The sequence below is a fragment of the Dermacentor andersoni genome, chromosome 10 (assembly GCF_023375885.2).
Source record: "Dermacentor andersoni chromosome 10, qqDerAnde1_hic_scaffold, whole genome shotgun sequence".
NCBI lineage: Eukaryota > Metazoa > Arthropoda > Arachnida > Ixodida > Ixodidae > Dermacentor > Dermacentor andersoni.
In genome coordinates, this window is record NC_092823.1 from 55,972,681 (window position 1) to 55,992,633 (window position 19,953).

The 19,953-nt window shown below is 47.3% G+C and overlaps 1 protein-coding gene across 2 annotated transcripts in view; it reads left to right on the top strand.

Moving 5' to 3' along the window:
- LOC129380663 (uncharacterized) overlaps positions 1-19,953 on the top strand; it is a 66,416-nt gene that overhangs the window by 37,587 nt on the left and 8,876 nt on the right. For both annotated transcript variants that reach the window (XM_055062367.2, XM_055062368.2), the window contains exons 2-4: positions 11,813-11,842; positions 16,246-16,377; positions 19,666-19,809. In XM_055062367.2, the coding sequence (XP_054918342.2) occupies positions 11,813-11,842; positions 16,246-16,377; positions 19,666-19,809 (306 nt within the window). The remainder of the gene's footprint in view (positions 1-11,812; positions 11,843-16,245; positions 16,378-19,665; positions 19,810-19,953) is intronic.

The window sequence follows — 19,953 nt, forward strand, 5'->3', positions numbered from 1 at the left end:
CGATTTGGCGTCCGATCCAACGTGCGTGGATCCGAACGGTCGAGCGGCGCGTAAGCTCCGCCCAGGTCCAGCCCCCCCCCCCCCCCCCCCCCGCTTGAGTACATATTCACGGCGAGAAACGCAATATAAACAACTCTGCACAACACTGCTTCGCTTTACGTGAACACTGTCAATAAAATTATGCCCCTGCAAATGACAGAACACTTCACGACGGCGCGTTGTCCACTGACGGCTCCGGTGACAGCCAGCGATACGGCCGGCAGGCATAGCTAGGCGGACGCTGCGGCCGACGGCGCTTGATTCAGCCCGAGCTCGATGAAGAGGGCTTATTTTTGCCAAAACAATTAACGCTGTGCACTTAGGTAGCCCGTAATTAAATACAATTGGTTTACTCGACGCAGTCGTTGCGAAGGGCAAACGTGCAAGCGAAGCGAGCAGCCTCGCTCAGACGGTCGGTGTGTGCTGTTTGCCCACGGAAAGGCCCTCGCGTCGCGGCTCCCGATTTCGACGGTAGCTTAGTGCTAGTGTACTAGGCGCTGTTTTGCATAATAAGCACACGTTCGAGATAACTTTATTGAACTGGTAACTATTTCGTGTCGGCAACAAACTGCAGCAGGCAAGGAAAAAAAAAGACGGCGAGAAACCGGCCTGCCAGCGCCGCCTCCGTGGAGGGAACGTCAGAGAACGTCACATTAGCTGCGGCCAAACGACGGTGCGGTCAGTGCGGTTGTCGGACACATCAGACGATGAAAATTTGCCCGGTTTGTCGCACGCCGGACGTCCGATCCGGCGGTTCGGCACGGCAAAACACCTCGATTCCGGCTGCCGTTCAGGCGCGTCGGACGCCGGATCGGACACCGAATCGGGCCGTGTGTCTCCCGCTTTAGCTGGCGAACACGAGCCCATCAGCGCGCCGTCCGTGCAGCTCCGTCTGCTTGCAATAGTGGATGGCCTACGGGCTTCTTTGACGCCTACTGAGCACAAATTCATGATCACCGCTCGTATACACGCTTCCTACAGCGCTAGCTGTCGTGTTTACGAGATTATATGCCCTCATCTTGAATTGGTGAGACCGCTCGACATGATCGCATCTATTTCTAGTGCGTGAGGCTTTCCATTGACTGTCACTACAACTTACCAACGTTTTGTTTATTTTGTGCTACAGTGGGTCGTGACGATTCCGTTCACAGCTTCAAAGTGGACAAGAGACAGTCGTTTTCTAGCTCGTAGAAGCATGAAAAAGTGGGCTTGTGCTTGGCAATGAACTTTGACCGACACGCTTGCTTCCGGCCGGAGCAGCAGACGCGACAACTCGCCGTTTGTAGGCTGCCGGCCGATGGCGGTATCCCTCGCGAACGACAAGATATTTACCTGCCGTAGAGAGGATCGGTCGAGGAACGATTCTTGAGGCGATTTTTGTCGCTGAATGCGAGCATGGCCACGCCGGTTCGCCGTGCAGAGCGGAATCGGAACATTATTTTTCGGTGAGTTCGCACTGACGCAATGCAGTCGATTGGCTCGTCGGTCGTGCAACGGGCGGCGCGCCGGCAGGAAGCCGCGTCCACTTGAGGCACCTCTTACGCGACGTACTGTACATACGTTCCAAGTTTCCAACGTTCTGCCGTTCCGCTGGTGGATGCACCGCCACGGCATCGATCTTTGCTATTTCTGCCGCGGCCGTGCCTGTCGCCGAGCATAGGCTTAACTGGATTGGGCGGAGCTTGCAATGATCGAGACCTTAGGGAGTAAAGTGGTAGTATTTAATCACGTGATCTTCAGGTTGGTTCCAGATCACGTGGTTTTAAACTCTCAATAGATGGTTTTTGGTCACGTGATCTAAAACTCCGTACGTCGTAAAGCCGGCTCATGACATCCTTTCACTACGTTTCTCAGAGATGGTAGTAAAACGATGTAATGTAACGCATTTTACTGCCTCATGCCAGAGTAATTTTCTGGTGCAAGGTAGTCTTCAAAGCTCATGAGCCGCAAAAACCCCAATGTCGGCTAACTTTTGTTTACAGTGTAGAGAAGAAAGAAAGGTGAGAAACCAGCGGTAGCTTGGGTGGCAGAGTTATAAGCGTAGGTTATGAATGGAAGTACTCGGTCCCAATTCGTGTGATCATCGGACACGTACATCGCCAGCATGCCGACAAGGGTACGATTAAAACGTTCCGTCATGCCGTTAGTTTGAGGACGGTAGGCTGAGGCGGTGCGATGTGCAATCTGACATTCCTTTAAGAGGGCGTCGATGACGTTTGAGAGAAACACGTGGCCAAGGTCGCTTAGCAATTCACGTGGTGCACCATGTCGCAGAATGACGTGATGAAGAAGGAAATAAGCTACGTCTTTCGCGGTGGCGGTTGGCAGCGCAGATGTTTCCGCATACCGTGTGAGGGGGTCAACGGCGACAATGACCCACCGGATGCCGTCAAGAGTGTTCGGAAGGGGACCGAAAAGATCGACTCCAACACGGTCGAATGGTCGAGCAGGGCAAGGCAATGGCTGTAGAGGACCGGCGGTGCTGTGAAGAGGTGTCTTGCGGCGATGACACGTAAGGCATGACCGAACATACTGACGAACGTAGCGATACGTGCTGCGCCAGTAGTACCGTAGGCGAAGACGGGAGTACGTCTTGAATGTGGCCAGCAGAATGTGACCCCCAATGTGGCCAGCGTGGCCACATTGGGGGTCATCGTGGAAAACGCTGCAAATTTCCGAGCGAAGATGACGAGGAATAACAAGGAGCCACCTGCGGCCGTCGATTAATTGCGACGGTACAGCAAGCTTTCGCGAACGGGAAAGTGTGGAGCTTGACGACGAAGGATGAGTGAGGGTGAGTGAGGCGAAGATCGAGATATATGGTCAAGCGGCAAAGCGATCCATAGATCTTTGCGCTGTCCCCCCGGCACGTCGGTGATGACGAATCGCAGGTGGACGTTGTTGAGCAGGCAAGCTCGGAAGGTAGGGGCGAATGGGAGAGGGCGTCAGCGTCTGAGTGTTTTCTTCCCGAGCCACAAATGACACGAATATCATGCGGGTTTCCACCTTGCGGGTTTCCGCAGAACTACTACGTCAAACTCGTGCCTTTGCTTCGTGTTGTCGACAAATTCGACTTCACCCTGCCATCTGCTAGCCGCCTGGTTAGCTCAGATGGTAGAGCGGCTGCCCCTGAAAGGCGGTGGTCACGGGTTCGAGTCCCGGACCAGGACGAATTGTTCGTCAACTCTGAGGCCTTTCTTTCGAGGAACCCGTATAGGTTTCCTTTGTAGCAATTGCTACGAACGGGTGGATGTCCGATTTTCCCTTCATTCAATATCATATATATATATATATTGTATTAATTGGTTCTCTTTGCCTCTATCTGTCTCCCCCTTCCACTCTTTTCCTCTTTTTATCCCCTTACTGCTTCCCCCGTGTAAAGTATAGTCAACCGGAACTACCTCTGGTTAACCTCCTTGCCTTTATGCATCCTTTTCTTTCTCTCTTGTCCGTTGGCTTTATATGGCCATGATATATACACACGCGTACGTTCTTTGGCCTTTTTCTCGTGACCGGACTTGCTTGGATGTATCGGAACATCCTCGATGGTTGTCGCTGATTATATATGTTGTCTATGTTGACGGCTGAACCTTGTGTAATCAGATTGCATGCGTGACGTGAATAGTGTTATACATCCTGGGAGGCACCCAAGCACCAGCGATTACGCTGGAATCTTGGATGATCCACGTACAAATAGCCGACGCGCTTGACCCGCAAATTAGATTTTGAGGAATGTGCTTTCCGCTTGGTTGTGCTTTGAGTGTTACTTGCTTTTGTGGGCGCATGTTCGCCCCATAAACAGTTAGTTTCGTGACTTGTAGTTGTGCCACTATGGTTCTACACCGTCACTAGATGTGGTAATATATGTGCGTATCCCACGCTACCAAGTTGTTACGCATTTTCGTTGATAAACGCTTCATTCAACATAAACTTTTCGCACTCAACAATGGTCAAACAGCGTAATTTCAGGCATATTTCCTTCGGCTACCCAGATGTTAGCATAAAAGACATGAAGGGAGCATAAGCATGTATAATCTTTAATTTTTATATTAACGTGGCCAATAGTATGAATCAGAAATCCATGTGATACTTGATGACCTATCCAGAAGAAGAACGGAGGCTTTATAAGGTAGGTAATGTTAACAGCAAATGTATTAATTTGGCTCCATCCAAGTGCAAGGGAAGAGTTCCATAGCTCAAGTGCATATGTTTTTTTGATCCGATGCTTGTATGCCCTAGCCCATAGAGTTTCTCACTATAACACCTAGAGGGTAATCTGGCGCCACCGTCTATGGGAGTTTCTTAAGGGAGCACCGTGCCGTCATGGGAATGACGGTATATGTGTCTGCGAGGCTCGTGTTGGCTGGTGTTGTAAGAGGCTTCGTCTAAAACGTGGATATGGCTACACAAATAACGCGTTCTCAAAGTAAAATCTTCATAAAATGTTTCCATTCACGCATATTACATCTTTACTCACCCACCATGCATGACCAAGCGAAGAAAAGCAAGAACAGACGACCAACTGTTTCAAAGCGAGCGCGAACCTTGTCGTCTGTCCTCCAACTTTAGCGACCCGCTGATACTTTTTAGGTAACATGTAGTCGTACACACAACAAGTTCTCATAGTTAAACAAAACATGTTTTTGCGTAATAATAAAGCTAAAACAGCTTTTCACGTGCTGTTCTAGTAGAAAATGAATCATTGTGACAGACGGAACGGTACTTGCCATGCGCGTCTTCAAGGTGTCCTGTCTCTACGAGAACGATGCCAATCCGAATCCGCAATATGCCGGCATTCCCATGCATACCACAGCGCAACAGCGCCAGATTTCCCTCTAGGTAATGTAGTGAGAGACTCTATGCCCTAGCCATAGAGAAAGAAATTTCAACAAGAGCGGACACTCCCATAGAGCCCAGCGGCCGAATTGACTGTAGCACACCAAGCGGATGGTATTAACTCCTTCCGGTTTCGGTTCTGGACGCGCGCGTTTTGAAAACCAGTTGGTACACGCCGCGCCGGCTCCGCTGCTCGGCGCAGCATTCATTTATATATATATATTTTTCGCTTCTACTGAACCCCGCGTGGCCTTGGCGTGGAATCGTTTCATTGTTTAGTAGAAATGATTGCGAACGACCGTTACAAGACTGCGCCGAATCTGTCACGTGCAATTTCATAAAGAAAACGAAAGACGTCTTCTGAAATGATGAAATGTTTATTTTGCTCTATATAAATGCTCGTTCCGGGCTTCTTCTGCATTCACCCAAAGTTGTGGCACCAGGTAAGCAGCAGTCGTTGCCGTACGAAGCTCCACCGGATACCATCAGCTGCAAGAAAGTAAATTACAAGCATGTATCTTTTTTCGTATATTGACCTAACAGGAGTATTGCTTGTAGAGGCGAAACGTGCGTAAGTGGTGAATGAGCGGCACTACAGATAAATTCACTTCTACGTACATACATTTCGCAGCAATAACTCCTCTCAAACAATGCCATTAAATGTGAAGAAAACATCCGATTTTCAAGCATTATTTCCTGCACTTTAAGATAACAAATACACGGGTGACTGCGCGTTTCCAAAACAACTTGGCCTCAGTCGACGCGATGGTACGCCAAGTACACAGAGGTGGCTACAACACAGGCTCAACCAGACCATGTTACACGCTCGCAGAATGCCTTCTAGTCGTACTCAAGACAGATTCGTGGGTGAAAAGCCTGTTTTCAGTCGCTTAGAACACATAAATGTCAAGTTCTTGAGCTCCTCAGTGTTATCTTTTACGCGTCCTGCCGGCGCAAGCAACATTCCCGTGTTATCACTATCGGCCATCGCTCGTCGCGTTTTCGACAAGCGTGAGTACCGAAATAAGGTATATGTTGTTGCAGGGCTATAATATGCATCACAAACTTGTCCCACTAAAATTCAGTACACGCAAAACTAACTCACTATGGCTGGCTTGCTTTTTTGCTAACAGCTTCACAGCCCCAGGCGCGGCGAGCACGCCTTAATATATCCCAAAAAGTTACCTAATGGATTACAATATTTTTTGGGTCAAAGAATGCGTCACGAACTTCTACCACTAAGATTCAGTACACGCGAAACTAACTGCGGCACACAGCCGAGCTGCTTTTCGCTAACTGCGCCACTACGCCGAGCGCGGCCACTGTGCTTGAAAAGTACCCAAAAAAGTAGCGAAATTAGTTACAATAATGTCTGGGGTCAGAGAAAGCGCCAAAACTTGTCCCGGTAAGATTCAGTGCACGCGAAACTGCGTCACACGGCCAAGGTGCTTTTCGTCACAAAGCCAGCTGCGGTGAGCGTGCCCAAAAACTACCGAAATAAGTTTTAATTATGCTTGGGCTCATAGAAAGCGTTGAAAACATCTCCCAGTACGAATAATTAACTCAGATTAACTAGGCTTAGACGGCGGAGCTGTTTTTAGATAACTGCGTCACTATATAGATTCAGTTTTGTGCAGTAAGCCTAAATGTGCTTGAAGTGCTTCGCAGACTGTCAAACAAAATTCCTCACCTTGTTCTAGTCCAATAGTGCAGCTGTACCGTGCCGAAATGCAGACGGAACACAAAAGAACGCCGGGAGCCCAAAAAACGGGCTACATCCAAAAAAGACAGGTCGTCGAGCACGCGAGCTTCGCATGCGCAGTCGGCCTCGGCCACTCCCGCGGCTTGTCTGGCGCATGACGTATGCACGCGCGTCTGGCGTGCGGCTAGCTTGTTGCTAGGCAACGCAACAAAAATAAGTCGCAAAGTAGTTCATTTACATGCAAAACTTTTTCACTTTTAGTGGGAAAGAATAAAAAGAATAAAACGTTGTCTGTAAGTTTATTTCACATTCTTTTTTTCTGATGCTCGCATCAACTAACGGGTGGAGTTGAAACTAGGCGTGACGTGTTTCCTGCTGCCAGTTTTTGAAGAGTGTCCCCTCTTGTTGAATTTCTTTCTCTATGCCCTAGCCTGCGCCCGCAATGTAACGCTAAAAAGTTAGATGCACACACGCGCGCAATGCTATATATATATTAAAAAAAAAGGACCAGGCACTAGACCCGTTGAACGCAGAGAGAGAGACAAAAGTGATGAGAAAGGCAGGAAGATAGATATCCAGTTTGCTACCCAGCACTGGGGAAGGGGCGAAGAGAGACAGAAAGATCTTTAAAAAGAAATGGGCAGGACATGTAATGAGGAGGGAAGATAACCGATGGCCATTAAGGGTTACGGACTGGATTCCAAGAGAAGGGAAGCATAGCAGGGGGTGGCAGAAAGTTAGGTAGGCGGATGAGATTAAGAAGTTTGCAGGCCACAATTAGCACATGACCAGGGTAGTTGGAGACGTATGGGAGAGGCCTTTGCCCTAGAGTGGGCGTAGCCAGGCTGATGATGATGAGTGCACGCACATGTAAAGGGTGGGAGAAGGGGAAAGAAAAAAAATTAAAAAAACACACACACGAAGGACCGCAGTAGTCTAACAGTCGTTCAAGCAAGTCGCTTGACCGGGTAGACCTCAGTAGCGCCTTCACGGCCTTCCGGTGTGAAGGTCGAATCAGCCGGCACTCCAAGACTGTCTGCTCAGAAAGCGGCCGGTCATCGAGGCGTGCCAACGCCGTCACGCGTGACTGTCTCCGAGGGATGTACCGAGGACAATAAAAAATGATATGTTCCATTGTTTCCTCGCTGCCGCAGCTGTCACAGGCAGCACTGTCAGTCATTCCGATGCGGCAAGCAAATGCGTTCGTTAAAGACACTCGTAGCCATAGACGGCAGAGAACAGGGGGGGTATTCTGTAAGAGTCCACCTAGTGGACTGTCTATTTCTACCGCTGCTGATTGGATGCAGCGGTACGAGAGAGGAGGAAACGAGCGTCCCTAGCCAATCAGCAACGGCCGAAATGGACAGTCCACTAGATGGACTCTTACAGAATACCACCCCAGTTGTCTTGATTCAGGATAGTCCAGATGAAATGCGTAGTCGATGGGATGGGTCCAGGCGGTGCGGTCGAGCATGTCGGAAAACTGGCGTGTTCCCCATGGATCGCGTGGCATTACGCGCTGGTATGCGAAGCTTTGCTGCTGCGTCACTTCTTGATAGGGGGATGGATTCCTTCACGGCTTCTTGACGAGCCCTCCTAGCAGCTTCATCGGCGTTTTCGTTGCCCTTGATGCCGCAATGACCTGAGAGCCACAAAAAAGTAATTTCTTGTCCTTTCTCAGCTAGCCGTTGAACGAAGAATCCTGCTGCGCCGCTCCGCTACTGACGTCATTCGCTCCGCTAATAGGAGTCGTGTGTTTAGGTAACGTGAGAGGAACGAGTGTTTCTCGTGTCAGAAAACTATTGGAGCTGCGATGGGTCGGCCGCGCGTCTTTTGTTCGGCCGAAGAACAGGTGGCGTTCGATGAACGACGCCTGCTGCTCTCAGAGCAGCACACGCGCAGAGATTGCTATAAACTCCGTGCCCTTCCACTCTGTGGAGAAGGATGACCAGCGAAGCTGTGTATGTAGGCCCCTAATGGCGAACTGCACCTCCGCCACGGGTCGGCCGGGCATTCCACTATCTTCAGTATCGGCGCACGTGTAGGGAGTGCTTAACGCCTGCTTCACCTCCGCCGCGGCTCGGCCCGATATTGCACCAGCTTCGGGATGGGCCCACGTATGGGGAGTGCTTAACGCCTGCTTTGCATCTGCCACAGGTCGGCGCGGCATCGCACTATCTTCGGGATCGGCCCAGGTATGGGTAGTGCTGAACGCTTGCTTCACCTCCGACCCGGGTAGGCGCGGCATTGCAGTATCTTCGGAATCGGCCCACGTATTGGGAGTGCTTAACGCCTGCTTCACTTCCGCCGCGGCTCGGTCCGGCATTGCGCTATCTTCGGGATGGGCCCACGTATGGGGGACTGCTTAACACCTGCTTCGCATCCGCAGCGGGTTGGCCCGGCGTCGCACTATCTTCGGGATCGGCCCACGTATAGGGAGTTTTGTGTCTACACACAAGCAACAGACCCATTGAACAGACAATCCAGCTGCCCCGCCGCGCTACTGACGTCATTCTCTCCGCCAATAGAAGTCGTGTCTAGGTAACGTGAGAGGAACGAGTGTTTCCCGCGTCAGACCATTATCGGAGTTGCGATAGGTAGGCCGCGCGTCGAACGTTAGGCCGAACAGGCGGCGTTTGATGAACGCCGCTGGGAGCTCGGTCGAGAAAGGACTCGTCGTTGACGTGCCCATCTCGACGAGAGGGAGCCGAAGCCGACGCGTTACGACGACGAAGAGCTGCGGATCCCGAGCTTCGCTTGCACCCCTCTTCACAGTAGTGGAAGGGCAGTCAAGTTCTTTAAATCATCTGGTGCCGTGATTAACCACAGTGTGTGCTCCGACAAACCATCCAATGTTCCAGAAAAACATTTTGAGAACGCTTACGCTTCGCCTCTATGAGTGGAACGTGATAGCATTCAAAGATCCCCGACAGCTTCTCACGCTTCCCGGCAACTGCAGCTTCTGTACCCGTAATGTTTGCCGGGTAAGGCTGGCGGCGAACGCTAAGCTCGGTGTATGCACGAAACTTCAGACAGGGGCCACCCTGGATTCCTGCAAGAGTGACAGCTGCTGCAAGCAACCATATCACTGACGTCACTCTGTCAGACTTCTTTTTTCAATTTTCGCGTGACAGAATTATGTTCTCTCACATATTCAAATTACAATCCGACGCTGTCCTGTATGTAGATTGTGTGCAATTGGTGCTTTACGATTTTTCTCCGTATTTTACCTTGAGAAATACAATTAGTTCAGTAACTTTCTTGCACCACACGGATGGTCTGCGTAGTTGGGTATGCGTGGTTCGAAAGTCCAAGTCTGCACGCGGCACGCCCACGCCGGATATTTTGCCACACGAGGGTCTTTACGCTATTGCGTTAATATACGGAATGAAATTTACACGTATCCCATACGCGCATGCTAGTTAGTGCTTGTTTCTGCATAATGTTTTCAGTATTTCTCACGTTACAAAATCAGTCGTGGCGAGACGGCGACCTCATAACGGCTGCTTCTTTTTTCGCTGGGCCTTTCCTCTAGAGTTTACTATATATTTGCATGCCGTGCCTAAAACCGCACCAAATAAGTTTGCAGCTGGTTCAACCAAATTTTAACAAGTTCCGCCACAAGTCCAAACAACTTGACTGTCCGTTCCTTTAAACATGTGCTCACCACCTGTCTTAGCATATTGGTAATTAAAGTGATTAATTATTGTCACGGGTTGTCGAGCAACCTTTACGGTGAAGCTGTATACCTCAACCGTCCAAGGAAATTTTCGTGTCGTTAGCGTCGTAAGCAAAAACTCTCCATACGTGGGCCGATCCCGAAGATAGTTCAATGCCGGGCCGACCCGCGGAGAAGGTGAAGCAGGCGTTAAGAGGAAGCTTTAGCTCGGGCCCAACTCCGACGCCGCCCATTCAAGTACATGTAAAACACAGAAACGTTTTTCTGAGATAACCCCCGCACTGATTTTAATGAAATTTGTTGCATTCGAGAGAGAAAGCTAAATTCTAGTGACTGTTGGAAGCGAAATTTCGATTTAGGGCCTGAATTTTGTTAGAACAACTTTCAAAAATTCGGAAGTTTGAAAAACATAGAAGCATGAAATTTACAAATGCATAGCTCTGTATCAAGATCAGATATCGCGGTTCTGTAAACGGCATCTATTAGATCATTGAAAGCAGACAAATTTGATGTCATTTTATATCTTACGTGAATATGTTACGTTGTGTACAAAGGTTCTGCAAAAGCTGTATTTTAATATTACTAAATTTTTTTAAGATTCATGTATAACATATCAATTTTGTCCGCTTTAGATATGCTATTAGATGCAATTCACAGAATTGTGGTATCATTTTTCGTTGCTGAGTTGCAGTTGTAAATTTGATAGTTCCGTATTCTGAAAAATATCGATTTATGCCAATTTTTAATAGAAGATTGACAACCTAAATCAAACATTCGAAACGAACTGTCACTAGATTTTAAGTTTTTTTTCTACAATGCAACAAACTTCGCCAAATTTGGTACAGTGCTTATCTAAAAACATGAATTCTCCTGTTACATGTATTTAGACAGGAGCACCCGAGCTAAAGCTTCCTCTTAAGCACTCCTGATACGTGGGCGGATCCCGAATATAGTGCAATGCAGGGCCGACCTGTGGCGGAGGTGCAGTTCGCCATTAAGGGGCCCACATACGCAGCTTCGCTGGTCATCCTTCTTCACAGAGTGGAAGGGCACTGAGTTATGTTTTTTTTGTCCTGCTTCTAGCCGTAGACTATTGACAAAAATGAGAGCACGCCCTGTGATGGTGCTAGTCGTGATTGTCTGCTATAAATAACAAGCCGTTGGGGCAACAAACGAAAGAGAAGGAAAGGACAGAATAAAAGCAATGTTTAGAGTTCGGGTATCCCGTGCGAAATGAAGAAATAAAAAACATGGCTCCAATATTTGCGAGCTCGCTTTCTGCTATTGTTTCGCTGGAACGTAACTTTAAGAAATGAAAGCTTTAAAGTTTTAAGGCTAATAAGGGAAGATACTTGGCCGTGTTGGTAGTTTGTGTTTAAAATAAGAACAGCGCAAGAGACAGGGACAAATGCTGTGCGTGTCTTTCTTGGTTTGCCCCTGCCTCTAGCGCAGTTCTTATTTTAGTGTTCGAAAGCTTTTGGATTAACCTGTACACTTTCTTTGACCAACATTTGCTATGTGTTTTTTTTTTCACTTCCACTTGAATTTATTTTCAGTTTTCGTCACGGGCGTTCACTTATACAGCAGTAAGTATTTCAACAAACCCAACTGCGTATTTCTGCTTGCAGTGTCGCAAGAATGCTGCGTGTGCTATCATGTGGACTATCACGTGGGTTAACACGTGGGTTAACACGTGGGTTATCACGTGGGTTAACACGGCTGATGGGACTATAGTTGACGCGTTTCCTAAGGCTCGAACATCGTTAGACGAAAGAAAGAACGTGAGAGTAAGGAAGAGCCAGGACAGTGCGCTAACTTCAACTGTTTTCAACAGTCGAAATTAACTCTCCTTGCCGTCTGTTTCTTCTCGTGCATTGTCTTTTGTTTATGCTAATTAGATATGTCCCAGCCGCGGCACTGGTACGATCTTGCTATGCGTAAGATTGCATGTTTAGATGCTGGTGGCAAAAAAGAAAAAAACGACAAAAATGAAGAGGTGAAATGCAAGAGTGTGTCTAGTAATGAGACCGCAGCGCCTTCTTCGGGTAGGTTAAGGAGGCAACCAGAATTAACCAGCATAAATAGACAAAGAGAATAAAGATGCGTGGTTCCTCACGTGCACTCGAGCATGACACGGCGGCTGACCGTTAGGTGTTGTAGAACGAACGAGTTGACGTCTCATTCGGGTGTGCCGTTCCCACGAGGGCCTTTGATGCGTGAGCATTCTAGGGCTACTTCCCTAGGAACTCTGTCCGTCTGTCTGTAACGCGCGAGACAATGCGCTAGGAAGCTTTAAGAAAGCTTTTTCTTTTTCTTAAAAACAAAAACAAAACCGTGTGCACTGCTGAGTGAGTTCGCATGTAATTACCTGATGCGTGCCCCAGTCTCAAGGATGGATGGAGCGAGAAATTGTGCACCAAGCGTGAAAGGAAAAATTATGAAATTATTTACGGGTTTATAAGTATATACAGTTGCCGCCCAAGTGGACATTGCCATAACTAAAAACAGTAATGATGCAAATTTTAATTACATCGAACACAGAAATACAAGTTGCTTTTCCGCATGTCTGCTTACGACATGTTTAGTTTTATATGTATTTATTTATGAATACTCTAAATGCCTTCAGGAAGGCATTGCCTAAGGAGTACAGTTACGGCAACGTAAAAGGGAAGAAATCACGATTCAACAACAACAACAACAACAAAAAAAAAAAGACATTATTCGCACAACGCAATAGCAATCAAACTATAAACAAGAAAAATCAGAAGCGGGAACATGCTATTAGATATTACTCGAACATCATTGCACTACACAATAGGCGTACAAACGCGAAATGTGCCATATCTATCGCTAAATCGCCGCAGTGCAAATTCCAAACACAAAACAAAACCGAAAAGAAAGAAAGAAAGAAATGAAGAAAGGAAGCAGGAAACGAAGACTAGAGAAACAACAATTAAACTCTGCCACCTGCGATAAGTAAGCTACCAGTTCCTAGACAATGGATGGTGTGTGAACCCAAACATGATTTGTTTAGAAAAAAATAATTAATAAAGACAATATAAGTACGGACAATAGATACCACAAAATCAATGAATAAGGATGTAAAAAAGGTATAATAAAAAACACAAAGGCGCAAAAGGACCAAAAGGTTGAGGCGACAAATTATTCGATGCAAAACTGAAAAAAATTGCCTGGGATATATTCTTGGAACATATCTCGCCACATCTGGAAAGCGAGCACATCGGCACGCTGAGATCTCGCGTGGTCTGCTTTCTACAAACGCCTCCACGGACGCCAGATGATGATAATGATGCTACTGCTGATGATGATTACTGGCAGCCTCCTATGATGCGGGGCGGCTGCAAATAGTCCCATAGCCTGCTTGATTTAACCAGGTTTTAATACATCGATCACTTTCTAGCATTTGGCCTATCTAATCTCGATCTTGACTTCCGTATCTAAAGACTTCCGTATCTAAGCCCTCGACTAACAGCGCCACCTTGGGGCAGCCGGGCGCGCACGCCGGAGTAAAATTTTTTTGGTGGGTTAGCGCGTCGAATGGAACGGCCGGAGCAAAGCCGGCTAGCGCTCACAATGTCGGAGGCAATGGTGTTACGCGCTTATTAAAACTGGAAGCCATGAGCGTACTCACCAGACAGGCAGGTATGAGAAACGGCGCGAAGAACAAATTACAGGTGGCGCCGCCGCCTTGAAGTTCCTGCATCATCTCGTCGTGACGTCATAGATATTGACGGCACCCTCTCGGACCTAGTTAAATTTTTAAATTGTTAGCCAAAGAATGACTTTAGCAACTTCGAGAACTTTATATACATGTTCAGCAAAGGCCCAAATACGCGAAAATGATCCGAAATCCGGGGTGTCACGCTAGCGTATTCGCGATGGAGTTTCGCCGCAGAACCTAAACGTGGCATACTGGCATTTGTTTCCTCTTTTAATAACCTACCTAATACCGCTAGATGTTTAAAAGATGTAGTTTTGAAAGAATAGTTGGTCCGTTTACACAGATTTAATGTTTCTATTTAACGTCCACATAACGTATCGAGAGGACGTGGTGAGTTAAAGAAAATTCCTTTGGTGTACACGCCCTGTGTTCCTCCACCGCTCGGGCTTGTATATAATGAATATGCGTATTGTTTAGCGTATTTAGTCCATTAGTTTTGCCGGATCTCCTCGTTTAATAAAGACTATAGACGCAGCGCCCGTGCTCCTGGACTTCAGGCATCTGGTCACGTAACGCGTTTTACTTTGTACTTATATGGGCTCCCCCTTGCTTACCTTTCCTGTTTTACTTCGTCCACCACTGTCGTTCGTCCCCTTGTTTATATGACCGAGAAAACAGTAACAACGACAATGACCACAAGGGAATCGGTATTATCCTCGGCAACGTTCGCATGGTCGTCCGAATTCGTAAAAAAAAGGTATTTATTGAGTTTGCAGAATGCCTATACGTATGCGAAAGACTACATTCCATTGTTAACAGCTTGGTATACTGTACAGAGTTCAAATATGTATTCCTATAGATTTTACCGTGCAGATAATTTTTATTAGGATTACTATTATTCCACTGTGTAGTTCTACGGAATCGATCACCAAGACATTCGTGCTGAGGCTTCTTTTTAACACAGAAACAATTTTACCATGTTTTATTGCGATAGAAAAGCTTACGCATCCTTTATTTTATGCATTACATTTCCTTCTGCTTCATTCAACTTCCTTTGCGTATGTTTTTTTTTTTGCCATCTCACGCGTATTTTGCGTTCCCTGCCTTTATCTTGCCCTACGCACCCTAACTGGTAGTGCCACATCACTCAAAGCAACTGAACAGACATCAAATAAAAAAAAAGAAATAAGGATCTGCAGTGGTACTTAAGTACCCACTGAAGAACGACACTATGAAGGCTAGAGGTAGTTCTCTCTCTGTTCTCATTCGCGACCAAGAGGTAGTGCGTCACATATGAAAGAAAGAAATAACAACGCGTCATTCAATTCGACATCACGTTAAGTCGCATGCTTCTGTGCCGCAAAATATGACGTAATCATTACTTGGAAGGCGTCGCGAATCTGGACAATTCGACGTATTATAAAGTCTCGTACTTTTGTGTCGCAAAATATGACAATTACTGCGCGGAAGGCCTCGCAGATCTGTACATATTTACCACCGAGAGAAGCGGAGTGACACAATTTTGCGACCAGCGGCCGTAGTGCACCGCTCACGCTCGCGAACAAAAGGTAGTGCGTCACATACCGGAAGCTCGGAGATGCACAAATAACACATGATTTGACGTTTTAGCGGTAAGATATGAAGCAGTTATATTTCGCCCGAAGCGTTGCAGGTAAAAAAAAAAAGAAATACAGCTGCACTCAAAAACGCTTGCAGTGAGCCTTCGGGGCGCCTTACTTGCGCATAGCTTCCGCAGCATTGTCTGCTTTCTCCTAGCTACCTCACACTGACCGTGTCTGAGCAACGCCACCTATTGTCACAAGATCTGTGCACTCTGCTTCATGACGGCATACTACGAGGGCCGAAATTTCCATTGCCAATTGCGGCGTGACGAAAGCGGTGACGTCAAAATCGCCGCAGCTTACGCGGCAGCATTCCCATTGGACTCTACAGCAGTCGGCCCTAGTAGCGTGACGTCATGAAGTAGAGTGTGCTGGACTTGTACAATCTACGTGGATTTTGTCCGAGTCCTTCATCTCCTTCAGCTGCCAGGGTGATCGCGCCGGCTTCTTCGAAATGCGCGTTTCTGACGTCACGAGCCACGGTGGCGCGCCACAGGTCTTGATTGTTGCGGAGGTTTAGGAGGGACGCGAACGGGGACGCCCAGGCCGTCTGCTAGCCCGCACAACCGGTATTCGCAGTGATGCAACCGCCGCCAGCGCGTCAGAGGTCATTTTCCCTATACTTCAAATTGATTCGTACTCCCTCCGCTTTGTTGTTCTCTCGCGCCACCGCGCACGCGCGCAGTGGAGAACCCGTGCAAGTACCACAGCGACGCCAAGTGTACCACGGCGTGCAAGCAGTTCAGAAACCTGCCGCACGGATACTGCCGTGGCGACCATTGCGAGTGCAGCACCCAAGCCCGAGCTGTGGTTGAATGTGAGTACGACACCAATTTATCGTGTCTGACAGCGGTGTCACACCGCGACTTTCGATCGCGATCGAGCCCTATTCGTATCCGGCCCGATCGCGATCGAAACTGACCGCGTGGACATCGGTACTGCACTCTCAGTCTTGTTACAAGTGGTTGCACTAAGTGGAACTTGTTAGCGGAAATGTTCCGCCTAACATGCGGAACCTACGTGCGTCGAGTGTCGTTGAGCGTCGGCTCTTCCTCCGGTGGAGCTTCTTGTCGCTGTTGCTGTGTGCACCACCTTTAATATCATTCCACATAAGTTTCTTCAGAGCAGGCGACGGATGATTGGCCTTCTTTGTAATTCCGGGAATGGCAAGGCTCACTCGAGGCTGAAGAAACTGGCGCTGCACTGGCGCTATACACCAGACATATCGTGACCGCAAGCGTATACAGGATGTCCCAATTATCATGTACCGATATTTAAAAATATGCAAATGCCGCGCAGCTGGACAGAACGAAGGTATTGTTGTCTGCCGTTGCTTGGAGATGCTCAGATTATTTTTTTTTTTGCCTTCCACCTAACTGCATTAGTCTTCATTAATTAATCAATCTCTCAAATATTATAATAAGCTAAAAAGTTTCAACGAGAAAATTGTAGAGCAACATGAAAAACTCCCGATACAGCTTTCTGTTGCTCTGTACGTGCTACATAAAAGTGTTTTTCTGAACTTGAAAGCAGCCAGCCAGTACACGCAAGGTGCTGTTTCAGCAATGATCGCAGGCTCCACCAACTAAGTGGCACATATATTCAAGAACTTTCCACTTACTTAACGGCACTTATGTGTGACCAGATCGAAACAATAGTGCATTGCTGTGTTGAATCTGATTCCTTGGCAATTTGTTTGAAATTTATAGAGGCTGCACGAGGACACCAAGAATACTCAATATGTCGCTGAATCTGTCTTAAGTGAGAAGGCCTAGTAAATTCCACTCATGAGCTCTGACACGGGCGACGAAACTGTGGAATGGTGTCCCTGACGACTCTGTTGCCGTCAATGGCCCTGCTAAGTTCCGAACAGAAGTATCTGCCTTAATTCCTTAACTCTGTCATTGAGTTCTTTCCTAACCACCGTGTTTGTTATTTGTGTTTGAGCACTTAAAATTCCCCGTAGTTCTGTTTTGCATGCATTCCTGCCTAACCACTGTGTTACACACTTTTGTTTATTACATTCTTTATTCCCTTGTTGCGTTCTTGTCAAATCGCCGTCTTACCCGCCTTGGTTGCTCAGTGGCTATGGTGTTAGGCTGCTGAGCACGAGGTCGCGGGATCGAATCCCGGCCACGGCGGCCGCATTTCGATGGGGGCGAAATGCGAAAACACCCGTGTGCTTAGATTTAGGTGCACGTTAAAGAACCCCAGGTGGTTGAAATTTCCGGAGTCCTCCACTACGGCGTGCCTCATAATCAGAAAGTGGTTTTGGCACGTAAAACCCCATAATTTTTCTTTTTAAGATCGCCGTCTTACTTAGGGCGAATACGGCAAATCGCACCGGCGTTCACCGGGGCGCCCTGGGGCGACGATGATTGGATGAAACGGCGCATTGGGGCGCACCGACGTGACTTGCCGAATTCGCTATTAATTGTGCTTACTATATTCGCGTCATCAGTTGCAGGTCATTCGCCATTTCTGTTACTGCGTTGCTACGTAATCACTGTATTACTTAGTTGTGTTTTTTACATTCATGCCCTGTAGTTCGTTCGTACATTTTCAAAAGGAATTCTGTATACGCGCACACAATCGACGCCTCATTGAATATCTATATATGTGCCCCCATGACTCCCCTCTCTCACAAAATTCGAACGCTGGAGCCTATGAGGTGATTTGCATGAATGAATGAACATGCAAGCAAGCACAGCGATGCAACCCAAAGCAAAGCAATGCAACACAATGCAATGCAACGCAAGGCAATGCAGCGCAAATGAAAGCAAGTAAAAACAAAATATAACAAAACAAAACAAACAATCAATCTAAACTGCAGGCAGTGGAACGAAATTTCACCGTAAACAGCAACATGTACTGCTGCCGTGTACAAAGTCTTGTGTTCGATCGCGGGCCACGGCGGCCGTTTTCCGATGGTGGCCGAGTGCAAAAGACGCTCGTGTACCCTGCTGCACGTTTAAAATATACACAAAAGTGGTCTACCCTATTACGGGATGTTCTATTATGGCATCGCTCACCGACCAACCTACGTGCAGCTTTAAAATGATAAATCCATAGTCATGAATGTTTAATGGCAACAAAAACGCTTATCATTGGCTAGTACGTGTGTGGACAAAAAAAAAAAAAAAAAATAGATACAGCATATATAGGTGCGGTAGAAATAAAGCGTAAGAAAAAAGCGTTCTATGTAAAAATAATTTTATTGCGTCTTTTTTTCCCTTATGATTCGTGGACAGCTTTCTTCATACCAAAAAACAAAAAAGAGCAATTTTTAAAGAAAGTGTACAATATGCACAAAGGTCTCCGCATATAATAACTCAATTCTGCAGAAATTCTCAAACAGGATAATGTTTTCGAGAAGGAGAAATATTGTCAACTATGCAACACTAGCACGATGCCATAAAATGCCCCTGGTTAGCGCAGACGGTTGAGTGACCGCTCCAGTAGCGCGCGTTGATCGTGGGTTCAATGCCCTCTACCTGAGCGGATTTCCCGTCGAATGCGAAGCTCTCTCTTCCTCTGAGAAACCCGAATAAGGTGCTTTGGCAGGTCCGTGCTGTTCTAAGGCTGCACGACGCTCCTTTGTTTACCTGTAAATTTTTATGGTTTGTTTAAAAATATGGTAGCAAAAGGATGTGCCTACAGATTAGCTAACTTGACATGATTTGTCAGGTTTTTTTTTTTCATTCTTACTTGAAGATGACTATTTTGTACTTTAGTGCGAGATCTGTATACGTATTTTCGTAAAAAACCCTTGTCGATACTGCCCTCAAGGTAAGTGTAGATACAATTAATTAATTAATTAGCACAACCGTCATTTTCGGTTGTGCTAATCATCCGCTTATCGCAAAATTAACAAGAAGAACGTTTTAAAATAATACTCTATCAGCCTAAAACAATTTAGTTTTCTTAACGCCGTCATGCAAGGATCTTGCAGCTAGTTCGTAAGCGCCAGTGAAATTCATCAGGCGTCACGCGGCCAAAAGTTTTTTTTTTTAATATTTTGCTTGGGAGGTTTGTAATAATTTCGATGGGGTGCCGGTGCGCTGCTCCTCGTGTGACAAAGACGCATTCCTCGCGCATTTCGCAGCCGCGCCGGACCCGTGCCAGGTTCAGGACGTCGGCGCGTGCGTCGTGGGCTGCACGGGCGTGTCGTTTGACATGGGACATTGTGTCGAGCAGGTCTGCCATTGCCTCAACATGAACGGCGAGCAGCCTGGCACCAGACTCAGCGGTAAGGTTCGTCTCTCCTGCAAAGCTCGTTGAAGTCTTCCCGAAGAAGTGCTTACGCATCCCTGCCGAAAAAAAAAACACACACACACACACACACCTATAAGCCTTAAATTCCAGAATCCCGTACAAACACATAAGGGTCACA